This window comes from Tigriopus californicus, chromosome 11 (genome assembly GCF_007210705.1).
Source record: "Tigriopus californicus strain San Diego chromosome 11, Tcal_SD_v2.1, whole genome shotgun sequence".
NCBI lineage: Eukaryota > Metazoa > Arthropoda > Copepoda > Harpacticoida > Harpacticidae > Tigriopus > Tigriopus californicus.
Window position 1 is genome coordinate 1964933 of NC_081450.1, and position 17571 is coordinate 1982503.

A 17571-nucleotide genomic window follows, 5' to 3' on the forward strand; every position below is an offset into this window, starting at 1 on the left:
GGGGGGGGATGTTACGAGTAGTTTACTTATGGTGCATTTAGACGACACTTGTTTTGACACATATTGAGATCACATATTTGACGAGAAGTTGGCAATGTGACACAAATCGAGATTCAGAGAATTTACACACACCAGGCCTTGACGAGATTACTGTTTCTCAATGATGCGGTGCGATCAGGTGACAAAGGTAGGAGTATTAGTTGACCGAAATGAAAAGTTTGAAAAAATATGAAAAGTTCAATTGGTTTCATTTGTCAGTCTATGACAACGTTTCCTGCAATGCAAAGTGACTTACTTCAGAATAATCAAGAGGGTAAATTGTTTCATTTTTCTCATACTAAAAATAAACTTGTTTGATAAAACCAAAGCATCTGATTTACTTCATTGCTGGTCATACTGGTTTAAATGGGAGCTCTGTGTCCGTCAATCGTTAAACTCCAAGGGAGACCATATCTGACCACTCAAAGTTATGTCAAAATGCATTTTGAAATTTCTCGCAAATGCTGTTAGTTTGAACACATTCAAACTTGAATTTTAGTCATTAAATAATTTCATCCCAAACAGGATTGAGGATCGTGAAAAAATACCAATTGCAATTGTATCTATCCCTAAGGTCACGCTTAATCTTGCGTTGGGCGATTGCCCTGACCTTGCCTCAGAATTGTTTCACATATCATAGAAAATTGGAGCAGGTTCCAAATCAAATATGTGGCCATGTGTTCGAGAATATGTCATGTGAAAGCCTTATGTGACGACAATATGTGTCAAATAAAGTGTCGTCTAAATGCACCATTAGCAATCTAACTCGCCTCTTCACGTTTTGTTTGGCATGTCTGACGTTGCAAGCAAGGGCCCTTATACATTTAGTCTACTTTTTCAGATGTCTAACAATTCCGAAATTGTTTGTCAAATTACGTGTTCAAATATATATCGTGTAAATGCACTATAACTTTTGGGTGGGTTAAATGAAATACTCCTTATCATGAGGAATACTAGATACAGAACTTTTATGTGATTACGATGGGGCTCAAATTGAATTTTTCACTAAGATGGTGAAAACAATCAGCGGAAACGGAAGGAGCAAGCCTCAGTTCAGGCTGACATCCTCAGATATTGTAATTACATTGTGTATGCGTAAAATGTTTCTTTTTTTGGATGGGTCGATCGAAACATACCTTATGTTTATGAAACTTATTGTATAACGTACAGCACAAAGGCTTTCGCAGTTGCTGAAGATGAGGGGCTTTAGTGGTTAGACCTCTGGTTGAATTATTGATTCTGTTTAAGTATTCCAATGTTACTCATGTGTGTACGTAGGTATCGATACAGAAAGGTCAAGATATTCAAGTGAACCACATAATGATTTTAAGCTACCTTGAATTAATAATCATTGTTCTTTGATAACTAGCCTCTTTGACCAAAGAACATCCACCAAAATGGACCAATGTTGTGCGCAGTTATGTTCATCTCATGGAACTCAAGAAATGCTCTCTTCTCTGACATTATGAAACTTTACCACAACCTGAACTAGTGATCCAAGTTATCACTTTCACGTGACTTTGCAAGGTGACAGTGTGATCTGTTTTCCCAATTTTTGGCCTCAATTAGAGGGAAAAAAGCTTGATGGAGGTTGCCATCTGTGACCTTGTCATTGCCGATTATGTTTATATTGTGAGAAAGAATTGCAAAAATTAGACTGGCTAAATCATGACAGATGAAAAAAGGAAAACACCCTCTTGTAACCTTATCGCTTCCATCCATTTTTGAAGACGTTCTCACTTTGCCAGAAGGCGACTTGGCCATAACAGATGACCTTTGGTGAATGTCGATACTGGCTTGCCTTGATAAACATCTTGAAAAGCTAACTGTCCATTCATGAACATGCTGGGGATACGTTTAGGTATTCCTAATCCAAGTAACATAGACAACCATGTCCCTCTTGTTCGATGTTTTGAGTTCCCTGGCCCTCGTACAATATTCAATATTTCGTGGGGCACCTGAATAATTCACCGACTGACATCCAGTTCATCAAACATTGGGCTATTGTTCTATTGGCAAAAAACAAGCATGGCTAATTAGCCATTTTCCTTTTGCAGTAGTTCCTGGTATGAAATTGCATGCTAGGCCAAAGTTACAAGCGTAACTACCTTATACCAGTTTGAACTTATTGATTAGTTCATAGTTTTTAGCCTTTCGAGTGCCCTTTGATATGTCGATTCCTATTCTAGTTTCTTGATGAGTAATGTCCCTAAGACCAATTGTTATGGGTAAGGCTGTTTATTAATAAATGAGCTGGATCGGGTAGTGGCGTTGGCAATGGGATTGATAAATACAAGCTCCTTACAATATCTGGAACCTATGGCCAAGACTGTAATGTCTTCCAGAACGTTCCAAATCCAACGCAGTATTGGGTGTTTCAAAGACAGACCATGTTGATGGTACTGCTTTTGGTGGACGTGGTTTTGTGCAATGACATGGTTCAATTGACGGGTCTGTTTGTGGCAGGGTTTAAAGATTATACTGTGACAGACATCGTATGGATCGATTCAGATTTGGAGGAGCTTGAGGATCAACGAATGGAGGAGTCCATTCTTTTCTACCGTCGAATCAAAATGGACTCGCATCTAAATCTGGTATTTCAAAGTCTTTCCACATTCCAAACAATCGGAAACTATTCTTATGATGGAGACATGACCTTGTATGTTATTCCCAAAGTCACTAATGACTTCCTCTCCCGTCTGAAATATTTGGAATCGGTGGACCTGGTTAACAATGTGGTACTGATATTTTCCAATGTGGCGACACTGGACACAATGAAGGACGAGATGCTTCAGCTTCAACTTCTTCGACTGGATACCCAATTATACGTCGTGATCAATCGAACAGTTGTAGAATGGTACCAAATATCGAGAGACTTTCCATTGAAAACCATCGAGATTGCCCAATTGGGACGAGATGAAATGTTTTGGAGCCAAAGCCAGCTGACCTGGGAGAGACGCGATAATCTGGAAGAGCTCACATTAAGAGTGGGTTATGCCACTGCAAAACCTTTTATATTTGAGGAAAATGGAAACCTGACGGGTGAGAAAGTAATATTATCTGCTACAACAACAATTGTATTTACGTTTTGGACAGTTTTCGGCCAGTATTCTCTTTCACTTGACCTGAAAAATGCTCTCATTTCACCTTTTTGGTTTATTATAAAGCAATAGCTGCTCTAATTTTGGGAAATCAATGGTGGGATTTTCAAAACAGAACATCAAGAGCAAACGATCGAACAAGTCCAAAGATGTTTCACTTAGAACATCACAGTAATGAGAGAGCTTTCGTATTGGGAGAGGTTAGAAAGGTTGGGACTGTACACTGTTCAGACAAGATACGAAAGGTATCTGATACTGTACGTCTTCAAAAGCATTCATGAGCTTTTTCCCAACCCAGGATTTAGGGTCAATTCTAATGACCATAGAGGCTTAATGTGCGTTTTGAGAGCACCTTCAAGCCCTCGAGAATCCAGGCTAGTTCGAATAATGAAGTCCACATCTCTTCTTTCTTTGGCTCCTTCATTGTTTGATTTTCTTCCCTCTAATATTCGTAGGGCTTATGTAGGCCTTGTCGATCCGGTTGTATCTTTCAAGTCAGACTTGGACAAATTTTTAGATAGCATTCCAGATCAACCCTAGATTCAAGGACTAGCTCGGTCTGCCAACTCAAATTCGTTGGTAGACCACAGATCATACAAAAATCAAAGGTTCAAAAGTAGTCTAAATCACGGACTTCTAGAGATGTGGACTGGGAACGGAAGCCAAAATATCGTATCTCCTAAGTCGTTCATCTTTTTACAAATAAGCTTTTCATACGAATACAAGATCTTGTTGAAAAGATAAACATGGCCAAATTTGAGCCCAAACCTATGCATAGGGAACTCAGGAGACATGGTCAAAGTTATACAGTAAACAATACATAGAAATCGAATTTTCAGCCTGCTCTTGGTCAGCTACATAAGCATTTGACAACATAATTTTGAAATGATCCGCTTTATAAGTAAACGGTATAAAATGACCTTTAATTGACGAGATCTACGTTTCTTAATTTATTACTTTAACTCGAAAAGTGGCTCAGGGTTACAATGACCAGGAGCAGGCCAATTTGGCGGGAAGCTTGTTCGCAGTCCATATTTCTAGAAGTCTGTGACTAAATATAACCATTCATTCTAATAGCCCCAAAATGTTTATGTTCTGCACATCAGAGCGCGTTTTGTGACTCAGCCTCTACCAAATAAGGGGCCAATTTGGCCGATTCATCGTTTTCGAATTTTAATGTGCATGTGTTGCCTTTGGCGAATTCTTTCAAATTCTTATGAATAATTAGTGACCTGAGTCACATAATGTTTGGAAATGAAACTGCTTTCATGGCACGACACGAGTAGTTTATTTAGCAATCTACGTCTTCCCATTTTGTTTCGGCTGTCTGAAGTTGCAACTAAGGGCCCTTATAGTGCTGGGGCTTACATTCCCTGTTGTGATTAGAAAATCCCGTGAAAAAACAAATGCAAATGATGCCTGGCCAATCCTATGTTCAGTGATGCCCTAAAGTAGCCAAATGCAACTCATTAACAGGCAAAATACTTTATTTATCATGATGTGGCTTTATGAGAATTATTCCCAAACACAAGTTTAAAATCCGAAAAAAATCAAGAGAAAATCGTTTGTGCATCACAATAACAACAGATTGGAGAGTATGGTGGCAACTCGGTTTCAAGATCTTCCTTGCTAACACGTTTGTGTTTCGTTGGAGCTCGTGAAATACATAAAAGCCTACTTTCCCTATCCTTTCAGGAATAGTCTATGAAATCGCGGAGACACTGTTTTCCGCCTTAAACATATCTGCTCGCTACGAAGAACACGAGTCTTACGGAACTCATTTGGACAACGGCACATGGTTGGGATTGATCGGGGCCGTCAACCGTGGAGAAGTGGATATGGCCGTTCAAGACATGTCCATAACCCACTTGCGTAGTAAGGTTGTGGACTTCGGGATCGGAATGTTTGAGTCCTCAGCCCGGATTTTTGTCATGCGGCCTGAGAAAGCCATTTCCTGGACCACCTTCATTTTCGTGTTCTCTCCGGATTTTTGGACCTGTTTGGGAATTGGCTTACTTTTGGTAGCCATTGGATTTCATTTGTCGCTCAAGTTTGCCGAGCAAATCAGTCACAGGAACTACATTGAGTCCTTGTGTTCCACACTCATGGCAGTGGGGGGTTTGAGTGTTCCAGAGGCTCCAGTGAAGCTCTCATCGAGGATTCTGTTCCTTTCCTTCTGCATCTTCGGAGCGTTGGTATATTGGAGCTACAACGCTATTTTAGTGTCTCTGCTAGCTATTGATAAGTACAATATTCCTATAAAATCCTTGGAGGATCTTTTGACCAATGGTCGCTTTCGACCGATGGTTCTAAAGGACACGGCCTATTCCGCTTACTTTACGGATTCCAGTCACACCCAAAATAAGGTGGCTTACGAGGTTAATAAGGAATTTTTTAAGAAAAACCCCAAAGCGCTACAAGGATCAACCAAGGCAGCTGTGGATCAAATGAGATTGGATGAGTCTTATGTTTTCTTTGCCGACAGAATAAGCATGATGTATGTGGATGGATATCCGTGTTCCATTGTTACAGAGTCTCGAGATTATTTCAAAAACTACATCGGGTTCCCGTTTACACCTGGGTCGCCTTACATCCATCTGTTCAATTCTAAAATCCTATTGATGAGGCAATCGGGACAAATCGAAAAGATCAAAAACTCATACTTGGATGTGCTCACAACAATATCATGTGACACGCAGAACTTTAAAGAAATTAGCTATGAGAATATTTTCACGGCCTTTGTCGTGCTCGCGTGCGGAATAATCTTTGCTCTAATCCTCTCGTTTTGTGAAAATCGTCTGAGACGGTTGAGCTTTAATATGTAATTATATTGGTCATGCTCAAAACATAGTTTTTCCGATATCATTGATCTTTCTTTTGGTGTCGTAGTAGTACTATGTGTCTATGAAGGTTCGTGACCTTTTTAACAATGATTTGAACTGATTTGTAGTCAAATCTGGAGGGCTAATTTTCCAAAGCTTCTTAACCTTTCAACTGAATTTTAGAAAATTGTGAAAATCCTTCACTTTTTAGTGGACGATAGTACCAAAATCCTTCTATTCATCCAGCCACGAACGGAGATTTCTAAATTATGTTCTAAATTTGGAACACACCAAACTTTAGCCACATTTGAAATTTCGGTTAAGAACACAAGTAAAAGTTTTTCTTACGAGTGACGAGTATTCATGACCATGCATGTCTAATTCGGCACTTACCTGGGCACGCAACCTCATTCCTTTTAAAGATATACATGCAAGTTGACCAAAATTACCTAGCAATGGTCGAAAATTCTGGGCAAATCTGATGGCCTCGAAGTGTTTTAACTTATAAACCGTGTGATCCGTTTTTAAAGTCTTAGGGCAATGTCCAAAGTATAAGAGGCAATATGCATGGCATTAGTTGTTCCACAATAAAAGGAACAAATGACAGTAACAATCACTTTGGTCAAAAAAAGGAAGGGCGTTACACAACCGTTACTTGAAAAAGATATAAGGCGTTACGGATTGCTTTTCTTAAAATTAGACAAGATTTTTTTGTTTTACTCCCCCATCAAGCTTTTTTTGTGCTTCAAGGAGTCCTAATCCCTAGCCGTTGAAGACTTCGTGTCAACATTTTTCACTAATGAGTATCAACAGTGAAGCTTAATTAAATTGTTCAAAATCTATTGCACTGAAATGCAAACTATTTGCCACCTCAAATCACAATACAAAAGTCACTGATTTCCAAACATTGAACTACTTCCTGTCTAAAAGAGTACCAATCTTACGGGAGATCATGTGTAATGGCTTTTGAAATTTGAAACTTGGGCAGTGAAGCTCGAAGTTAAAAAAATGATATAAATACATGTCAAATATTTGTTTGCAGTTGGCTAAACAGCATCATAAATTATTTCAAGGGAGGAGACGTGGTGTAGAGGTCAGCGCAGTTTCCTAGCACAAGAGCGATTCGTTTCTCCTCCCCGACCTTTCTCAAGGAAACTTTTAGACGCTAACCACGCCCATAGAGTAAGGACCAATCTGATGTAGACTCTGACACTGCCTATCGAAGCTATATACGAATGATGTGATGGCTGAGTTCGCTGGCCGGCCGACGTTCGCCCCTCCGACCCTAGCACCTCGAATTAGAAAAAATAAGAAAGTGATATGTTGTGAAAGTATTTCATATTTTTCAAATTCAAATTATTTAAGCACTCAGCTCTGGCAATAGAAACCACTGGGGTTCGGAGAGATACTTTTGGGGTTAGATTAAATTTGAATTATTTTGACCATTTGGGAGCAAAAACATTTTCAAAAATTTTAACGATAAAAAAATATAATCAAGAATTTTCGATGAAACTGAAAAGTTTTGGTCATGTTTAGGCAAAATTTAGGAGAAATATTGGCTGGAAAGAAATTCAGGGCTACTTTGGCCTTGTCTGACTATGTTTGTTCCCGCTCAAGGATTTGTTTTACCTTGAACCCCAAGGATTCATTAAGAAGACTATTGAACACATTCAGTAGTGCTGTGCTGCCAATGAGCTAATTTTAGCCTTAAGCCATTTGATAAGCCTCCCATTGTTTGCCACCAAAACAATGTTCAAAAATATAAGTGAGCACAGTCTTGATGTCATAACCAAAACTAAGGGCCTGCTGAAGGCCGGCAAGAGGCCGAGGGAAATGGGTGAGCCATTTGGTATCTTTGGCAATATTTTGAACATGGAAAGGATTTTCAGACGGCACAGAGCCCTTAATTTCAGCCATCTTGTGGACAGGGTGGTACAAGATGGAATGAATGGAATTTCCGACCTCTAGTGGTTTCTGTTACCAGAGCTGAGTGCTTAAATGATTTGAATTTGAAAAGCATGAAATACTTTCACAACATACCATTTTCTTATTTTTTCTAATTCGGGGTGCTAGGGTTGGAGGGGCGAACCTCGGCCGGCCAGCGAACCCAGCCATCACATCATTCGTATATAGCTCCGATAGGCAGTGTCAGAGTCCGCATAAGATTTTGATAGAATTAGTCAAAAACAACACAAACGCATTAAAATTCAATAACAAGGATTTGGCCCAATCGGTCCTGTATTTGGTAAAGGCTGAATGACAAAGCGTCCTCTGGAGTGCAGAACGTAAAACATATTTCGTGCAGGGTAAGGGGGCTATTACACCTGGAACATAAGTTATCACAATACAAATAACTGCATGCAATGAGGTAGTTTGGCGAGTGGGAAAACTGTGACGCATACCACAAGGCAAAAGCGAGATCCTCTCTTATTTCGAGACAAAATTTAACACAAGACTTTCCGTGTGGCTCGTAATGAAAAGAAAAGATGGAGTATTTGGAGGGGCTGAGTATTGTTCCAAAAATAGTTAGACAGCTTCTTCAGCCTGTCAACCTTGTTGTTTCAATCGTTCGGAGCTTAAAAAGAGCATTCTTTTTAAAATACAATCATTGCTCAATGCATTGCGATTGCTAACGGGTCTGCGAACTTGTTCACTCGGCTCTTCATATGAAAGTTTTTGGGCGGACATTGAGAACTCTTACCTGGAGGTAGACTCTGACCGTCGAGCAAAGTCAGCCTTGGAGAAGGTATTTGGGGATATTGGGAAATTGTGAAGGGATAGAGTCCTGCTTGAGGCGTCGAAGGTATTCGGACGTTTAGGCAAGCTCCGGTACGCAAGATCAAACCAAATGTCGAGCTCTAAAAACGGGACCAAGGGCCTTCTATGGGGATGTTTACGCAAGCTCTGGCAGGTTCGTTTGTTTGCTGGTACCAATACCAGCGATGCAAATTTGGCACTTCAGACTAGTTTTCACGAAGCTGACCTTTCCTCATAGTACAGTGAAAGAGGGGTCAGCCTCTCAAAAACGTGTTTGAAGCCCCAAATTTGCCTAGCTAGCACTGGTACCAGCAAACAAACGAACCTGCCAGAGCTTGCGTAAACATCCCCATAGAAGGCCCTTGGCCCGGTTTTTAGAGCTCGAAATTTGGTTTGATCTTGCGTTTCGGTGATGAAATCAGTCTCAATAAAGTGCAAACTACAGAGAGTTGAATGCTTCAAGGGTTCTAGTTCTTTCTGGGGACGGCATTGATCCACATTGTCCTGAGGCTTGGGTGTTCCTGAGGCTTGGGTGTGATCCATCGCGACATCTATCGTGGGCATAGGCTGACTCCCGGAATTTCGGCCTTTCACGGGACGATGATCTTTCCCTTGATTTAATGCGTTGACGACAAACACGCCCCAGATGCCCTGCCTTGCCGCATTCATGGCAAACAACGTCACGGAGTGGACAGCTCACACGTGAATGTCCAGTGCGTCCATAACGAACAATCACACACACTTTGATCAATAACTGCCGCCACGGACGTCGTCAGTGGTACGGCCTGTTCCCGAATTCCTCGAGCCGACTCAAAGGCAGTAGCCGTGCTTAGAACCATTTCCAGCGTTGGATCCCTGAGTTCCAATAGCTTCACGAACAAGTCGGTGTCGTGACGGCATGCAAAAATTAATTCAAACATGTGATGCTCATCCACAGTCATTTTTCCGATTTCGGCCTCATCTCCAATAATTCGTAGTTGATGATAATAGTCAACGAGTTTCTGCGACTGCTTTTTCTTGCACTGTTTCCATGCTAGACGACGTCCAAAGATGGGGTATAATTCCAGGAAACGATCCTCTAATAAACTGAAGCATTCATTAATGGTATGGCTTCTGATGCGTCCAGATATTGTTGTGAGAAGCTCTCCTTCAATTCTTGCCAAAAAATATGCCCTCTGCTCCTCAAGCCCAAGAAGATCCATTTTGGACGCAGAGTAATAAGCTCTGAATTGGCTAATCCAAACCCGCATCTCAGGTGGGATAGATTCCGATGTTAATGCCGAGGGCTTGAGATCACTGGCCACCCAAAACTGTTGTCTATGCACGGATGAAGGTGGGGTTTGATTTTTGTCGGATGAATTCTCCTTCAAGGATGACGCCATTCGTCCAACCACTCCAAGCCTTCTCATCAGATCTTCAAGAACTGAGTCTTGTTCTTCAGCATACGTTGGATCATCTTGCACCACTTGGTCAAAAAGTTCAGCAACTGCAGCCACTCGTTGCTGTAAATTGTTGACCAGGCCGTATACGAACAACTTGTCCACATTGTCGCCCGCCACAACATCCGTGAAAAACCGTTCCTCCCTCGTGAAATGACCTTTGTGCGTTCTGATTGAAGCCTTTGCGGTCGCCATGGTACTATCCCGGATCTGGCCCCACAATGAAACAGCTTTGTCATTGAGTGGAGGGCACTGATGGATTACCGAACCAACGGGAAGGAATGGTGGGAGTGGGTTCTTCCGCTAAAGGGCGGTTCACACCGACTGCGCCATGCTGGATTATAATTTGACAGACAGGAACAACTTTGGACAGGCTGAAGTCCCGAACTCAAGTGTCGATTTATTCATGTTCGAAGGAGAGCAATCAATCAATTAGCCAAGAGGTTATAGATTCATAGGACAAGAGTTCATAGGAAAATGCAAAATCTAACAGGGTATAACATGAAATGAGATTTTTGAGTCCTTGGGTTGGCTTGCGTATCCACTTTTACACCCAGGTGCTGCGCAAATATTTATTCACCATCTCCTCAATTCTTAGCAACACTCGTCAAAATTTAAGTTGCAATAGAATTATGGTCCAGTTACACGACACATATTTTCACACAATGCGTCGATAAAACTGCGACTCACAGCACAATTTGAGCCACACAGGCTCACAGTTTGGCCTTGGAACCTGCTCCAACTTTCTGCGATTTGTGTGAGACTTTGTCGCTTCGTCAGAAGAATCGCTCCAAGCACGAGCGAGCGAGACCAAACCGAGAAAATTTCAATTAATAACAGAGGAAGGTATCTCTTTTCTTTTGGGTCAAATTTGCCAATCAACAGCTTAAAAAACAAAATACAGTTCGATTAAAAGACTAAAAGGGGGATTTCTGCATCAAAATGAAGAAAATAAATTCATCGAGAAGAATGGTGACAAGCCAAATGTGGTCACCCTGATAGGCGAGGAGTGAAAACAGTGACTCCACATTTGTATACGATCTATTTTTTGCGCTATTTTTATCAAATTGGACCGTTCGAAAAATGCAGGTAATGACTTGTCTGCATTGATCCAACATCACACAAATGGTATTTTTTTCGACTCAAAACGATTTTGAATTAGATTCCTAACATCTTTAATGGTAATTTGTATTAGATCATTGTTTCCACAAATCCAAGGCCCACTCAAGTCATAGTCGGTACAATTCAAATCCATAAGGCGACAACGAATGCAATATATTGCTGTATTTGAAGTATCAAAAACTCATCTTTATCCTTGAACAATTGGAACTTTTAAATGTTGATGCCAAGCGGAGGCGTTACTCTGGCTCTCTTATGGCCAAAGCAATGATGTGGCAATCCATTTCTCTTCTGGCTTTGTACAGGCAGCTCATGCAAGAGCACCTCCTGACACTTCCATCAAGTGAAAATCTCAAGCAGGTCTCCAATGCTTTGAATGTTGACACTAGATTATCCCCATCCAGTCTAGAATGTCTGAAACAACGGGTTTCCTCGTTATCAGAGCGGGAAAGAATAGTCACTATCATCATTGATGAGGTTTACTCTGCAAAACGGGTGGAATTCTGTGGTGGAAAGCTCTACGCCCTGGAAGAAAATGGTGTAACAAAGACCCTACTGTGCTTCATGGTGAGCTCATTGGCATGAAGCTATCGAGACATGATTGCTCTTCTTTTGATCGCAAGGGTAGACCATGATGTCATCTTGAAAAGGTACAACCAAATCAAAGAAACTTTTCAAAGCATTGGTCTTGAAGTTGTCAGTGTATTGACAGATGGGCATAGTGCGAATCGGTATTTTACTGGGAGGCTTTCTGCACAATCGACTGACAACTTAAACAGCAACAAAATTCATTTCATTTTAGACCCAGTCCACTTTTCAAGACGTTTTACACCAATTTCCTCAACCAAACGACAATTTCTGCGCCGGGATTTCAAGAAAATGATGAACAAATAGTTGCTAGGTTAATGCATTTGGATGAACTGCATCAAATGGAGTCAACAAGGCCAATCAAATTCGCTCACAAGCTCCGTCAAAAGGTTTTGACACCAAGGAGAATTGAACGTTGCAGCTTTATGTTGGCGGAAAGCATTTTTCACGAATTAACTAAGCCGCCAATTTCCAATCATCACACCTGGAGTTGCATTGTGAAAGTTCGACCGACAGTCATCGGACGCAGGAAGAGAGATGAGATGAAGGTGCCAATGTCTACCTTTGAATGTAATCAAGTAAGACATCTGGAGTACTTTCGCCAGTGATTGGAGAGGTGGAAAAAGCTGAAGCCAAAGAAAGAATGTCTCTCAAGGGAAAGTTTCTTTTGTGCTTGTCAAACAGCATCTTCCATGCTCAATGTTGTTCCCTTCCTTCTCTGCGTAAAAAAATTCTTCTACCTGTTGCTTGGCAAGTTAGACAGCGATCTCATTGATTGGCGTTTTGGTCATTCCCGTCAACTGGCCGGGGCCAATTATTTCTTGAGTGTCAGGCACTTTCTGGGAGCCGAAAAAGTTATCTGGATTGAGGCGATTGTCAAATAGACCAATCGCTCCTGTAGCTACTGATCTCTCTTCAATGGACTCTCTTCCCACAATTCAAGGGGATATTCAGATACTTGATGAATTGCTTGGAAATGATTCCCTTGGCATCAGTAAAATCGACCCACATGAAGCTAACACAGTTTTCTACATCAGTGGATATACTGCCCGGAAATTGATGAGAGTGCTCAAATGTGTGAGTTGTGTTCAACACATGACATCAGGAGGGGACGCTCTAATTGTACCACCAGTCCAATTTCGTGGAAACGTGGATGCCCAGTCTCGTCCACAACAACAGTTTTTGGATCAAATTAGTCGTGGTGGACTAGTCAAGTCTTCCGATCTTCTGTTTGTCTTCCTTCTCCATGCCCATCAGCTCCACGGCAAATTGTTTAACTCCATTGAGGCCAAGGAGTATTTTCTTGAAACCTCTCATCCAAGGGTATTCCTTTCTAACTTATTGTTGAAGAGGTTATGTGCAGATGATGTTGAAGGATCCTTCACTTTCATCACATGCTCTAACAATCATGACCTTACTGAAAGCTTTAAGTTAGCTACTAAAACCTTTGGCAATTTGATGTTGAAGAATTTTGTGTCGAAATCAAATGATGAAGTGCACGATCAAAGAAAAAGAAGAGGCGACCGGTTAAATAAAAACAGCAAAAAAGTATCCAAACTGCAAGGAAATTGAATAAATCCATGGGTTCTCAATTCTATTCAACGTTTACCTCATGATTCTGCACGCTAATAATCTTCTTGAGTTTAAATAGGAAATGCTACTTTGGCAAGGATTTTTTTCCGTTTTCGGCCTGAGTTCGCAGTCGGCCATTTCCTGACTGTAGTCCAGGTGTAGAGAAGTCCTTGGCTCAGCCCAGACATGGGTCAACTCGATCATGAGCCAGCTCGGACATGGGCTAGCTCGGATCTGGCCCAGCTCAGACTTGACTCAAAATATCAACCCGATTAACCCTGCTCACCTCAGCTCGAAACCTTTTTTTTGGCCCAGCCCAGCTCGTGAGTTGAAAACTGTCAATCCAGCTCAGTTCGAAATGAACCACTTTCCTCTTAGCCCAGCCCAGTCCAGACCGAAAACTTTTGGCTCATTACATCTCTACTGTAAAATATCAACCCGATTAACCCAGCTTAGCTCAGCTCGAAACCTTTTTTTTTTGGCCCAGCCCAGCTCGTGAGTTGAAAACTGTCAATCCAGCTCAGTTCGAAATGAGCCACTTTCCTCTTAGCCCCGCCCAGTCCAGACCGAAAACTTTTGGCTCATTACATCTCTACTGTAAAGTAGAGTAAAAGATTGCTGATTTAGTGATAGATTTATAATGCTTAAGTTGGACTTGACCAGAACATTACATAATGTTTATTGACCCATTAGTAACAAAACTTTGGGTACAAAGATTAAATGATGGATAACTGTGATATGTTGTTTTCATTTTCATGCACTAGTCACTAATCCAAGCCTGATATGTGTACCATGTACCAAAGATGACCTCACCTTAAAAAAGTACTTGTACTTATAAATACATTCAAATCAAATCAAACATTGTATTGCAGGGAAGGGTGGATTAACGCCTTGCAAATCAAGTTAAATCGTATTCTCAGAATTTCATCAAAATATTGTACAATGAGAAAAAACATGGTGTTAAATTGACCATGATTTCCCTATAACGATTAGAAAAGCCCGTGAAAAAACAATCAAAAAAAAAAAATCACGACTTAAATCAGCGAGTTGTCTTGGTGGGACACTCTTGACGGGACACAAGTTTGTTTTTGCGGACTTCCTTAACGCTTCTGGGATTGGAATCCCAGCAGTTCAAGATGATTTTTTCTTTCATTTTTCTAAACTTTTATTTTGATATATTATTTGATCGACCAACGAATTAGAGTAAGTGACATCAAATCAACCAGTTAATGAAGGAACTTGGGGCCTCCAACCTTTTGTTACATAACAAATAAACATATTCAGCACTCGTGAGCATTTCGTTAATATATGGGTCTCTCATTTCGACATGGTAAATTTCCTGTTTTTTTTTTCAAATTGTCAAGAGTAAAGATCCTATCCACGAAAAGTACTTGTCATAATATAAATGTTTGAATAACGTGCGTACGCTTTGCTCTCGGTGATCTCGGATTCGTGCGCCTTTTATCCCATCCACCAAAAAGAAGAAACATTCCAATAGATAATGAATATTCAATGGTGGGACATGACTATGCTTTAAATCCTGCTAACTCTCAATTCAAAGACAGTTGTTGTTTCAGCTCCAAACCTCAAATGTCATACCGATTGGATTGAAAAGCACCTGACATGACACGGCTACCCCTCGGTCTCATTATATGGTTTCTGAAAACTGTTATTGTTGAAGGCAGCCTTCCATTTCTTGGGATTTCGTCAAGCCTTGGCACACTTTTGGATGGAATCCCGGACAAATCGGTGTCTATTAACATTATTTATGATGAAACAGAATCACTGCAAATGATTCAAGCTGGAACATTAGCCCATTTCATCGAAGTAACATAACAAACAATAATTCCATGTCCTCAAAGCCGAGGAAGCCTTAATCGAGGTCCATTTTCAGCATGATCTGGAGACTCCTGTTATTCTAATTGGCAATTTAAAGGTCTTTTGGCCAATCATTAGGTCACAAAGAATGGCTTGGAGAGGTTCCGTTAATCTTGTGCTCTTGGGAATGGACGAAAAGTTTGCCTACTTGAAACGACTTCACGAACGATTCTTTACTGGATTTGGTGAGTACATTCCACCCATCATATCATTCAATTAATCTATGGATAAGAAGACCTGATTGTATTGTTTTTAAATGGCATCACTTAAAAGTTAGACTCATCCAAATAGAAATTGTAAGTACACACCGAGATACCCCCTATCAAGATATTTCGTTTTTTAACATGCAAAATTTTACAGTGAATTGTTACATTGTTGAGGGAGGTTCCATAACAGAGGTGCTTAAAAATCAACCATGGACCACAAACGAAAAAATGAGCCTAAATTTGAGACAATTTGCACTAAAAAGAGGAGATAGAATCAAAAATAAGTGCAGACACTATTCTCAATTCAAGACTGTACTTCTCCATTCAAAGGATTGAGAATAGCGGACGAAAGACGAATCGACCTTCTATACGAAAACATTTACCACATATTTCCTTTTGAAACGTGGCAAAGTTGGACCCAATCAAAGTTGGCAATCGAAGAGTTATTGGAAGAGTCGCTCAATCTCATTACTATTTATCCCCTGAACCAATTCACCCCTGTCAAGATGGGCGTGAGTGAATAAGTGGATATCCAATTACGTATGCATCATCGAAAATGATTTCCGAAACTGACCCGTTTTCAGATATCTTGGAACAAAGCGAACAGTTTGGGCTTGAATAAATTGGAGCAAGTGAACTCTTGGACCGAATCCAATGGGTTACTTTACAAGAGCTACCTTGTTCCATTGGCCGTGAATACTTATAGCTCACTGGCAGGGCGCCACTTTCAACACCCCGTCATGCATAAACCACCCTGGAACTACGTGACACTCGGTAAACATAGACATATGTTACAAATAGTAAAGACACAACTTATACATTGCTAACAATTTCAAGACCAATTCGATAATTTCGTGGAAGACAACGGAGGACGGGACATAACTTTGTGCCACATTTTGGCTGGAAAACTTGGATTCACTTTTGAACCGATTGATCCGAAGGCCGTGGGTATCGCCAGGTCCCGTGGTTCCCAATGGGACACTCAAGATTACAACTTCAGCGGCATTTTGGGCAAACTCCATCGCCGAGAGGAGCCAATCCACTTCTATTTGGGCGATACCACTCAAACTTACACTAGGTTAGTACTTAATTTGAGTCATTCAAGTGTCACTTACAACCTTAATTTCAATATCCTTGATTTATTGATATAGAAACAGCGCCGTGGATTTTTCATTCATGGTTTTGGCGGACAGTGGAGCATTTGTGAGTCAAGCTCCTTCTCGATTTGTCCCCAACGATATCTTGATCCGACCTTTTTCATGGCCAGTTTGGGCATTCACTCTCGGATCTATGGTGACAGTTTGGCTCCTACTCATCATGATCCTCCAATACGGCAAATGCATGTATCGGAATCGAGAGTAAGTCTAACTTTCAAGTCAAAAAGACACTAAATCTCAGAAGTCAATTGGAACTTCCAGCTCGGGGATCGTTCCATATGACGGAAGCACAACTCTGCTTACTGAATCTTTGGCTCGCTCGGTGGCCAAGACTGGATTCATGATCTACCGGATCTTTTTCCACGAGCCAGAAATGTATTTCGTGGAGCACAATCATCCATTTCTACGGCCCCTTCGGATTTTAGCCATGGGTGTTATGATAGTGGTTGGACTGGTTCTGCTTCCATCTTACAATGGGTCCCTGTTTAGCTTTTTCTACGTACCGTTCTTTAGAAAGCCATTGGACTCCTTACCTGAACTCCATAAGATGATGCAAGAAGCTAACCACACCTTAGGTTCGAAAAGTTTTTTTTCTTCTTATCATCTTTTGTATTGAATTGGCTCCATCGTGAAGTCAAACTAACCAAGTCACCTGGGTAGAAAAAAAACAAGGGTCTAAAACCTTCCAGTGGATCAAGGAGGTCTAAAACCTTCCAGTGGATCAAGGAACGTGTGTTTTGCTCTGACATTGTTACCGTGGAGTGAAGTGGCTCTCAGCATCCAAGAATCTCCTTGTGTACTGCTTCAATATTAGGTTGTTGCTCCAATCAAAGCATTTCAGAGATCAGACATTTCAGACCTTGATCTCAAACATTCTGAGATCTGCCGTCACA

General features: G+C 40.9%; 1 protein-coding gene across 1 annotated transcript; it reads left to right on the forward strand.

Moving 5' to 3' along the window:
- The first annotated feature begins 2313 nt into the window (after positions 1–2313).
- LOC131890834 (probable glutamate receptor) lies at positions 2314–5977 on the forward strand. The gene is made up of 2 exons (XM_059240273.1): positions 2314–3081; positions 4836–5977. Exons 1-2 carry the CDS (start codon positions 2430–2432, stop codon positions 5963–5965), a joined length of 1782 nt encoding a protein of 593 aa, XP_059096256.1. The 5' UTR covers positions 2314–2429; the 3' UTR covers positions 5966–5977.
- Positions 5978–17571: the final 11594 nt, after the last annotated feature.